The 11,530-nt window shown below is 38.1% G+C and overlaps 1 protein-coding gene across 1 annotated transcript; it reads left to right on the top strand.

The window, feature by feature from the left end:
• The first annotated feature begins 2,181 nt into the window (after positions 1-2,181).
• On the top strand, positions 2,182-10,222 carry VCAM1 (vascular cell adhesion molecule 1). Its single transcript, XM_010563637.1, has 8 exons — positions 2,182-2,340; positions 3,066-3,344; positions 4,055-4,372; positions 4,994-5,266; positions 5,878-6,144; positions 6,583-6,849; positions 8,388-8,654; positions 9,959-10,222. Exons 1-8 carry the CDS (start codon positions 2,289-2,291, stop codon positions 10,117-10,119), a joined length of 1,884 nt encoding a protein of 627 aa, XP_010561939.1. The 5' UTR covers positions 2,182-2,288; the 3' UTR covers positions 10,120-10,222.
• The last annotated feature ends 1,308 nt before the right edge of the window (positions 10,223-11,530 follow it).

Raw genomic sequence — 11,530 nt, 5'->3', positions numbered from 1 at the left:
TGGTAAGGATCCAACTCCGGTAAAGTTAGTGGCAGCTGTCCAGTTTAATTTACTGAGAGCTGGATCAAAGTTATTTCCTATTTCATGTTATCTGATAAAGGACTTGATTACAATTTTTCCAGCATGCGGATATGGCCTCCTATTTTTATATCTAGAAACTGATTTCCCAGAAACAGGGAAAATTTTGCCTTTTCTCCTTCAGTTTAGCCTATGATTATTTAAGCAGTCAAAGCAGAAGAGTTTCATTTCTTGCTTCTCTCTGCCTATGATTAAACAGTATTTATTTGCACCTTAACTGAGAGAGTACACTTTCCTTTAACAAAACTCTTTTCTGTGCAGTAAAATCACATTCTGTAGATGTTGTTGCCTGCTCTGGATAGATTTTGGATTTCTGGGTTTGATAATAGTACTTCCAGAACAGTACTCTGCTTGCATTTCCTGAGACTTACAAGAAATTTTTTTTTCCTCCTCCTCCTCGTCCTACTCCTCCTCTAATAAAAACAATGATGATGGTAATAATATATTATGGGAGAATCCAGTGTGGCAGTTTTAGTGAATTTCAGCATTAGTGACTTTTGGTTCGGTGTTGCTAGGTGCTTCAGATTTCCCTGTGTTATTGTCTTCTGGGTAATGCTTGGGTTGTCTTGTTTAGGTTTTTTGTATTTCTGAATATTGTTGTTATTATTAATTATTATTATTTTGAAGACATACTTTCTGCCTGAGATCACAATTTTATCTTCCCACAATCATTACATCCCTTTTATATTTAGGAGTTTATTATAGGTGTATGAAAAAAGTGGTTGATACTTCTTATTTTACCTAGTGTGTTTCAGTAGCAGCTTGTGCTGTCCAGCTGTCCTTTGATGAGGATGCAAATGTAGGGGCAGCTGCAGTCATGGAAAAAGCAGAAGAAAATAGTTCCTGAAGAAGACACACTTGCTGTAGGCTCTTGCCTGAACATGGTGTTTTGGAGTTAGCATTAGGTTATTAACTGTAAAATCTGCTCCACTCAGAAAGTATTATGTTGATGTAGTGCCAGCTTTTCAGCAATTAAATTTCTTTAACATTACAGCATTGTTACTACAGCCTTTATTTTTCCAAGTTATTACTCATTTACTAGACATTTGAATCTGTGCTGCTTATAAAATATACTGTATGATGACAATATTTCACAGACATCAAATGACCAAAGTATTACATACCAAATGATTTGCCAGAGACATTTTAAAAGCATATATGTTTTGTTTTTAATTTCTTGCTGCTTTTATTTAGTGATTCATAATCGACCAATATGAACTACTCAAGTAGTTGAATAAGTAAACAACTGAGATGTGGAAACCTTTATCCATTATTTGCATTCGTAGCATTTCCCAATTGAAAATTAATCACTGAAAATGTTATTTTACTTTTTTTATAACATTGCCGCTATATTAGCCAGTAATAGTTGTCCTCAGACATTCCAAACTGGATTCGTACACCCACTGGAAACCGAATACTGAAAATAATCCCAGAGTTGTATTATCAACTGCTATACTTCAATTATATATAAACAGGACATAAGAGATCTGAGAGGCATGTCAGTAACATAATGCATAGCAGTAGCCTCTTGAAAGAGAGACATTTTCGGGACATTTTTAAAGAGGGATTGGGAAAACTAGTTCGTTCAATTCATCCGAACAAGATGAGCCTGATTCAAGCTGATCAAGTCGGATCTCCAGACTTCTGTTATCCGACTCGTTTCTTCACTTTTAGGGGCCCAAAATACTTAGGAACGTGAGTAACAACGCGTCTTAAACCGGTAGCGCAGTTTTCCAAGGGAAAGTTATTTACAGAACCGAGGATTGTTAGAAGTATGCTCAAGACTCAGCCCTACAAATACATTTGCACTGAAAGCAAGCTTGAATAACCTTTCCCTCGGAGATACAGCGCCCTTCAATTACCTGTAGGACCAGGCCTTGGCTTGCTGGTTTTAAGCCCAGCAGGCACAGCATCCCAGGTGTCAGCGGTTACGGCTTCCCCGGGCTTTGAGTTCCGTGCGGAGAGAGGCAGCAGAGGGCGCCGAGCCCGGGCCGCGGCCCGGCGCGGGTCTCCGCCCGCCCTGGGTTTCCCCGTCCCGGGATTTCCCGCTCCGCCGGGAGGAGAGCCCTTATAAACGGCGCGCGGGCTCTCTTCTGGAAAACTGTTGCAGAGCAGCAGGATCTCACTGTGCTTCTTCACAGAAAATAGAAAGCACGGCTTCTGAATTTACTTTCTTTACCCAGTAACAGCAATTACAAAGCTTAGAACAGATGGGAAGAACAAGCCAAGCCGTGCTGCTAATTTTGTATGTGTTTATGACTGGTAAGTTGGGGGGATGGGGGCATTTGCTTTATTTGTTTTTAATTTTGCTAAGTGTAAACTGACCTACAATTTACTGTTTGATCTTTATTTCTCTTTGTTCTGGTTGCTTTTAGATTTCAGTGAATATAACTGTCAATTAAGTAGTTTTGTCAAAATGTCAGAAAGTTTTTTTGACGTTTACTTTGAGCTTTTCTACGCTTTGCAGTGACACAGTCATTTTCTTACTGGGTTCGCTAAAAGACAGTCTAGGAGACAACTGCAGTATATCACTGCATGTTTGATTTTCACTGTCATCCCTGACAGTATCAGTCAAGTCTGGTACTAAATGTCCTGTTGAAAGTGATTCTGCAGTTGTCCTTGCTCTCTTACTTACTGCCCCTTCCCTCAAATGTTACAAAGTTTTAGAACCAGATCCACCTGACAAAAAAAAGTTATATTGTGCCTCTGCATTTATTTTCACTGACAGCATTGGGTTTATGCCATTTTATACATGAGAACCGTCTGTTAGAGTCATCTGAGTCTGTATTATCCTTGACAAAAGTAGCAATGTTTATGGGGTATTTTGGAGATGTAAACCACTGTATGAGCTTTATTAGTTTAACCTCCACACAGCTGTAAAGTAAACTTGCAAAGTGATAACCTCATGTCACAGTAGAACATGAGAAGAAATGGCAAAATAAAACTTGAGAATGCTGCTGAGTTTACGTATGTTCTCCCTATTGTAGTTAAAGCATTTGAAATGGAGATTATACCTGCTAACAGAATTGTTGCACAGATTGGAGAAACACTCATACTCACATGCAATACTACTGGCTGTGCATCACCAAGTTTTTCCTGGAGAACCCAGATGGACAACCCCCTTGGAGGAACAGTGAACAACCATAGGACATACTCTACCTTGACTATGAATCCAGTTAGCATTGTGAATTCTCATGATTATCTGTGTACTGTCTTCTGTGGTGAGAAAGAGAAAAAAGAGAAGAGTATCAAAGTTGAACTTTACTGTAAGTAAACATGTAAAATTCTCTTGAAGTAGTACACATTCATAAAAAATCAATAATTGTTTTTGGATATCATGGTTGGCAGTTAACTGATAATGCTAGGATAATGAGCCTGCTGTAGCTCAACATATATATCCTTGTAAGAGTCCTTTATCTGTCTGTTCAGGACTCTTTCTTAGCCCCTTTCTGCTTAGCTTTCTGCACTGAAGTTAGTACTTATTCTTGGTAATACTTGAAAGCCAAAACGTAGACTCCCCCAAACATCCATAGAGCTGGGAAAAACAAAACAAAACAAACAAAAAAACCAACCAACAAACAAACAAAACCAAAACCCCAAAGCCTTTGCAGTTTGCAGGGGAATGATTCAGATGTCTAAACCTACCAGCACAGAAAACAGGATTGCACCAATGTATGGCTTGCTCTGAATGCCCATATTTAGGCAGCTGTATCACTGCCTAGGTGCCTCGCTGGATCTTATTAGATTATTTGTGATCATATTTCAACAATTGTACAAATATAATTCCTGTTAGTGTATGAACTGCTTATAAAAGACCTGTATGTCTTCATATAAAGATATGTCTTGTAATAAAGTTGATGTAACATCATGTTCTGAATGCCTCTAAACTCAAGATGTTTGATGTCTGGATCTTGCTCTTACGTTGACCCTAGAGCTCATCTCTGCTAGACTAAAGAAATGGATTTTATTCTTTTAGCTTTCCCCAGCAATCCTATCATTGAGATCAGGCCATCCTTAGTTGCTGGAGAACCAGTCACTGTCATCTGTAAAATTCCTGATGTGTATCCTTCTGATCACCTGGAAGTACTCCTAAAGAAAGAGGGGTATATTCTTCATGAGGAAAATTTTTATGAAGATGACAGCACAAATACAGAGACCAAAACTGTGACTTATTCTTTTAATCCCACACCTGAAGATATTGGGAAAGAGATTACCTGTGTGGCCAAGTTACCAATTGCTTATATGGACTTTGAACCTAAAGAAAGAGTAACTTCTCAGAAACTGAATACAAACTGTAAGTATTTTTATTCTAAGGCTTTCACACCAAGTACTGTTTAATGTTAAGTTTAATGGAATGGGCTTATAAAGTGTGTGCTATAAATCATTTATAATCTGAACTTATCTATGTTATTTATGTAGATAATCTATTGTATTCAGTTGAATTCTGTTGTATTCAGTAACAGTCACTGTGTCATTAAATACCTACTGTTGTTCATGACAGAAGTAAGACCTTCAGTAACTCTTCTCTCACTCTCTTACCTTGGGTGCTGGTGCTCAGTCAAAAAGTAAGGACCAGAAGAAAAATGGCAGCATGCAGATAAAAAAATTATTTTTAAAATTGCCATTGTATGCTTAGCAGTTCCAAGTTTATAGTCCTAAACAATAGGGAGACAAATGTAAGAGTAAAAAAAATAAATAAATTTGTACACATTTTGTCTAGTTTATCTTTCAAAGCTGCAAGCTAAATGTCTCATCATGTGTGGAAAAATTGTTCCACTGTGTTACTGGAATACACATTACTCTTTTTTTTTCCTTGATATTGCCTGAAATGTACCTCTAGAGAAGCTAGTGTTAAAGATGTGCATGTCATTTTTCATTAACTTACTGACCTTATCTTTCTTTTGTTCTCTTCCAGTTGGCCCAAAAAATACTATCATTACTGCATCTCCAGGCAACTCGCTAATGGAAGGAGACCCTCTAAAACTCACTTGTGTGACTGAGAGTAATTCACCAACACAAACAGTTTGGAGAAAACATTTGGCTGATGAAAGCATTCAGCACCTGATAGAAAACAATGTCCTTTCTATTCCCCATACCCGTTTCACTGATACAGGACTGTACATCTGTGAAGTAATTAATCTGGTAACTAATAAAACAGAGAAAGCAACTGTGGACATTGTCATACAAGGTACAAGTCTGCTTGAATTTAACTTGTATTATCCAGTACTCAACTGGCAGCTGCCTGTTGGGTTAGAGGATGCTGAAACACTGAAAATTAGGAAATTATGGGGCCTTCCTTGTTATGTATTCAGGATTTAGCTTTCAATTTACTGCTGTTCTTCATGGGCTGTGCTTTTCATTTCTATGCTTAATTTTCAGCAAATTCTCTCTGTACTGCTGTTGTACATGCGTAACTCTATACATTTCCTGCAATGCAACACTCAAAGTGGTAAAAGAATCTGGTAAAGTGGTGGTGTGGGGGGCACTTACTTCCTTGAAATGCTAATATACATAGCAATTTCACAGTGACATCATGTCTCCTTCTTTGAACTACTAGTTTTAGTCATTTAGTAGTCGTTTAATAGTAAAACTGTTTGGGACACTATTATTATTACTGCTACTGATGATGATGATGATGCTACTACTACTACTGTTTCAATAGAGCCAAAGTCTCAGATGGAGCCTGGGACCAAAACCAAAATGAACAGATCCTTGGGCTAGCAATTCCTGCTTTCTTAAAACCCTCTCCATCTTTAATACTTTTTAATTAGTATAACAGCCTTTTCTTTTGTCATGCAGGTTCTCCAAACATTACAGAACTCTCTATTGAGCCTTCTATAACAGTTCGAGAAGGAGAAAATGTTTCCATACAATGTTCTGCTGAGGGTAACCCTCCTCCCAAGATTATTTTAAGGAGAAAATCTGACAGTGCAGACATGGGGTCTTACAGTGAGGGAAGAATTCTCCTTCTTCCATCTGTGACATTCCTAAATGGAGGAGACTACGAATGTATAGCAGAAAACAAGTTTGGGAAAAGTAAAAGTGAAATAACACTTAATGTGGAATGTGAGTATGTGTAATGTTTTCCCAATAATTTAAAAATAATTGGTTAATTCTCCACTTCAGTGATAAATGTAACCATCAAACTAAACAAAACCCTGTGAGTACAAAAAAATCAGCATAGTCCTCTGGTATTCCCCAAGAAAAGGAGCAGTGCGGATGAGCAAAACAAAGACATGAAATTTTAATGTAATGACAGTCTTAAGTCAGGATCTGAATGAATGAGAAACTGATCTACCTTAACGTTCTTGTTTAGAAGTACTTGGTTAGTATGTTTAGGCTATAAAGAGTTTGTATGGAAGCTCCCATACTGTGTGCTTTACTTATTCTGAGAATGAAAAATAAATTAACTTTGGGAGGCTGACAGCCTGGCATTCAGTAGGACTTGTTGGATCCATCTCTAAAAAATCCAGTGATGATTAACTACAGGATTCTTCCTTTCAGATGGACCAAAGAATACAATGATCTCTGTTATCCCTGCTACTGCTGTTAAAGAAGGAGAAACTGTTATGATGAAGTGTACTAGTTCTGGTAATCCAGCTCCAGTGATCTCTTGGAAGAAAAAGACGGCCACTGGGGAGCTAGAGAAAATGTTTAAAGATGCCACCTTACCTATACAGAATGTAAAAAGTCAAGATATGGGGCTTTATGAATGTGAAGCTTATAACCAATTTGGCAGAGAAGAAAAAGCTGTCAAATTACTTGTTCAAGGTTAGTAGAACAAGATGGAACACAAGTTTTTTGTTTTATGTATTGTAGGTCCAGATCTCATCTGTGAAGGATGGGGGAATTCTGTCTTTGATGTCAATGGAGTTAAAAGGTGGTCCTAATATCATTAGGTCATTTAGGAAGCTTCAAACAATGAAGGGTGAAATCTGTCTTGGTACAGATAGCATATGCAAAGTCCTCAGGTCAGCTGAGCTGCTATTACTCCTTCTATTTGGCAAATGTATGCATGAGGCAAAGAAGCTATGTAGTGCCCATATTTTCTTCCAAATAGGTCTCAGTGGAGGATCCAGATACCTGCATATAAAAGATTCAAAGAAAAAGTACGTGCTCAAATCTCTGTGGAGGGACTGTATTACAGCCCCTTGGCTCTCCTTTAAGTTATGAGTCTATCCTGTTCTTGCAAGCTGCATTAAAGCTATACCAAATGATGATTCCTCAACCTACATGCAATGATAGCAAGTTTCATTTTCAGTAGTAAGCAGACTTCTCTGCTTTAGCCCCACTGCTTCTGTTTATTGCATGTCAACAGTGTATTGCTTAGGGATCACTTCTGCCACTAATCCATCTCTCTTTCTTATTCTTTACTATTTTTGTAGCTGCACCAAAAATTACACTTTCAGTTTTCCCTTCAAATGCAGTGATACAAGGAGAAAGTGTTACCATCTCTTGCACATCTGCAAATGTTACATCTGTTCAGAGTACTCCGTGAAAGAAAATAGGTGATGGGATCACTACTCTTGAAGCAGTAGGTGGTAAATATACCAAAGACAGGGCTCAGCTAAAGGATGCAGGAACATACGAATGCATATCATTAATGAATGGGGAGAGCAGTCTCAGCACATAGTATTTTATGTCAAAGGTTAGTTAAAATAGCTACTGTACAGAGTTAATATTAGGATTTGTTTTAGACAGACAGAATGACATCCTCACTTCAGTTCCATTAAGGATGAATTGTCTTTAAAAAAACTGAGATGAGTTGCACAGGTTCTTGTTATAAGTGGTAGGATCTTAGTGCTAATGAAAACTGTCTAAAATGGCAGATGCACAAAACAATTGCTGCTTCAAAATTTTTCATAGTTCCGCTTCCACCTTTGAAAACAGGATGTAAAATTGTGGAACCTAGTGAAAAAATACTATTCTAGGACTCCTTCCTTTGCCTTCCCTATTTCTCTTCTGTTGAAAGAGGACATCAACCTCTGGGTCTGTTGGTCTGTGTCCTTTCATGAACTCAAATGAATAAACAGTGAATTTAAAATAAGAAAAGAAGAAAAGACTCCATATAATGTAAAAGATATGCAACATACTCCATCAATTGATAAAATGTTCTTTCTGTCAGCTGCTGTTGACAGCAGTGTGTGAAGGATAGCTAGTGACAGAGCAGTGTCTGAAGCTACATGCCTGAATATTATAGTGAATCCATTAACTGGATTAGTACTTTGTGTGTACAAGCTGTTGATACCTCATGAGTTTTTTACTTCTGTTTGTTACTAAATCCTACCTTGCATTTCTTTTCTTTTCAGTTCCTCCCCAAAATATTACTGTGTTAGTATATCCATCAGAAAATGTCAAAGAAGGAGAAAATGTCACTATTACATGTAGCACGTACAGTAACCCACCATCACAGATGGTCCTGAAAAAAGTCCATCAGGAGAAAGAAATTATTCTGTCATCAGTGAATGGAACCTTTATACTCTACAATGTCACCAAAAATGATGCAGGCAGATATTTGCTTGATGTTTTCAATGAGGCTGGAAACAACATCAAAGTGATTGAGATATCTGTTGTAGGTAGGTAGATCTATTGCCTTGAACTTACTTTGTTCATACTTTCTAATGAATTTTGTGTCAAGGTGAGCACAACTAGCTCATGGCTGATCCTTGTGCAACAATACTGCAGTTAATCTAAAAAAAAATCCCCAAATCAAACAAAATAATAGAACAGCTGATGAGAATAAGCTGTATTTAACCTTGTTGTGGTTTAACCCCAGCCAGCAACTAAGCACCACACAGCTGCTCACTCACTTCCCCCCTACCCAGTGGGGCGGGGGAGACAATCAGAAGGAAAAAGGTAAAACTCGTGGGTAGAGATAAGAACAGTTTAATGGAACAGAAAGCAAGAAAATAATAATGATAATAATAACAATAATAATAAAAGAATTGGAATACACAAAACAAGTGATGCACAACGCAATTCCTCACCATTCACTGACGGATGCTCAGTTATTTCCCAAGCAGCGATCCCCCCAGACCAACTCCCCCCAGTTTATATACTGGGCATGACATCACATGGTATGGAACATTCCTTTGGCCAGTTTGGGTCAGCTGTCCTGGCTGTGTTCCCTCCCAGCTTCTTGTGCCCCTCCAGCCTTCTTGCTGGCTGGGCACGAGAAGCTGGAAAATCCTTGACTTAGTCTAAACACTACTTAGCAACAACTGAAAACATCAGTGTGTTATCAACATTCTTCTCATACTGAACCCAAAACACAACACTATACCAGCTACTGGAAAGAAAATTAACTCCATCCCAGCTGAAACCAGGACGAACCTCCTTACAGTGTAGATGTTATTATCTCTCTTACCCAAGTTGGTGCAGTAGCTGTAAGGATAGGGCCAGAAAAAGGTGGATCCTGGCTGCATTTCTGTCCACATGCATGAATGGTGAGACTAATCCAGAGAAAGTTCTGTTTCTCAAAACGGTCTAATATTTGGACTTTTTAAACATGGGTCTTCTCCTGAAGCGTTGTTTCCAGGAGGTAGAAATGTCCCCAGATGTTTCCTGGATAAAATATATTATATTCTTCTTGTATTCTTCATAAGCTCCATGGTATCCTTCATTGTAGATTATATCAGATGGGTCTGAACTTGCACAGCAAATTCAAGACCAAGATAGGGGCTAGGAATTCAAGTGTGTAATATGGAGTTATGAAAGAAAAAAGCATAAGGAATACATTTTGAAATGTGCTTTGTGCACGAAAACAGAACTACTGTTCCAAATGAAGGTCATTAATAACACTGTTTTTACAGTATATATATATATATCTGTTTCAATCAGGTTTTACACAATTTTTTCCTCCTTTTGTCTCCATTTTCAGGAAGATTGGAAAAAACAGATCAAATGATACCACTGATAATTGCATTCTCCTGTGTAACAGCAATAGCAGTACCTGTAGTTGCAATTTTGATCTACGTGTCAAGAAAAGCAAAGATAAATGGATCCTACAGCCTTGTAAAAGCACTCAGGCTGAAAGTGTGATAGCATGAATATAAGTCTAAGTTCATAATAAGCAATGTTATTTATTGTTGTGACTGGTTCCACTCTTCTATAACATATGGTAACAAACAAATGACTTAAGAACACTGCCATGTGATAGCACATGGATTTTTTTTCATGTTTTGATAAGTGTGTCAGTATTTAATTTAAAGGGAATGCTAGCATCCTGTCCTAGAAACTGGTAAATCACTTCTGTGTTGAAGCATGCTGAACAAAGAGTTCCTTGGAGAACTAGGTTTGTACATAGTGTATAATTTGTGTTATAAATATGTTCAACTGAATATCAGTTTGTAAAATTGCAGTCTTACTGCAACTGTACAGAGAAATGTTGTTAATTCAAAGATATAAATCAGCATTACTTGGGCTGATCAGATGATAATATTTTATTTTGTATTACTCTACAGAGTGAATGTTTTTAATACAATTTGTCTGCTCATGGTAATGTTTGGAAAGTATTCTCTTTTCACTCATATTGCCATAAACTCTACACCTTCAATGAAGTTACACAATCACTGGGCTGTGCATTCCTGGTTAAGTTAATTTAAGATATCGAGGCTCATAAGTGAAACATTTTATTTTAAATATTCAGAAAGTATCTGGGATTATAGTCTAGTTAGTTTTAGGACAGCTGAGGTATTTTTGTAGGGTTTAATCATTCTCAAATCAGTGTCAGATTTCTGTTATTTTGTGATGAGCCAAATCAGACACTTCATTTAGAATATAAGCTGCCAATAAATAGGCTTTATAGATTTCCACTGCAAAATAAAACTACCACTAGCTTTCTTTGATTAAATCCCCCTAGTGATTCTTGCTTAAGTTTACGTCAGAATACACATTCCTATGGAAGGAACCAGTGAAAATTATTATCCTTAGCAACAGCAGCTTCGACTGTCATGGGAAGCACTAGCTGTAAAGGCATAAGCAAGGCAGGCAGCAACCTAAAGGCATAGGCAAGGGGGAGGCAAAATCTACGCAGCCTCAGTGATGGTGGTTGAGTTGTTTCCTGAAGAAATGCCCTTCCCAAGCTGCTCACTGTGGAAAACTAAACTGCTTGCCTGACAACTTTCCTTTTAATAGAGAACTGGTGCGTGCATGTTTCACCCTGGTTAGTGCCTTTTTTCACCACACATCTCTCCAGTGTTGCCAAAATGGCTGTGAAAATAGTGGACTTTCTGTGCAGAGGCAAAGATGAGGGGGAAGGAGAGGTGGAGTTTGATGGTATTCTCTCTTACATCCCTTCTTCTGGCTCACAGTGCTGCTTTGACTCATCTGGCTGGTGATGTTCAGCACTGAAGGCAAGGCTGTAGGAGGTGCAGGCACTGTGGCTGAGATGTTGAAGTACATCTCGTCTCAGCAGCCCTGAGCCACTGTGTTAGGCACAGGAAGGTGGGCT

Source organism: Haliaeetus leucocephalus, unplaced genomic scaffold (assembly GCF_000737465.1).
Source record: "Haliaeetus leucocephalus isolate CR32 unplaced genomic scaffold, Haliaeetus_leucocephalus-4.0 Scaffold172, whole genome shotgun sequence".
Taxonomy (NCBI): domain Eukaryota; kingdom Metazoa; phylum Chordata; class Aves; order Accipitriformes; family Accipitridae; genus Haliaeetus; species Haliaeetus leucocephalus.
Note: the sequence above shows the minus strand (reverse complement) of the source record. Positions and strands in the feature narration are given on the sequence as shown.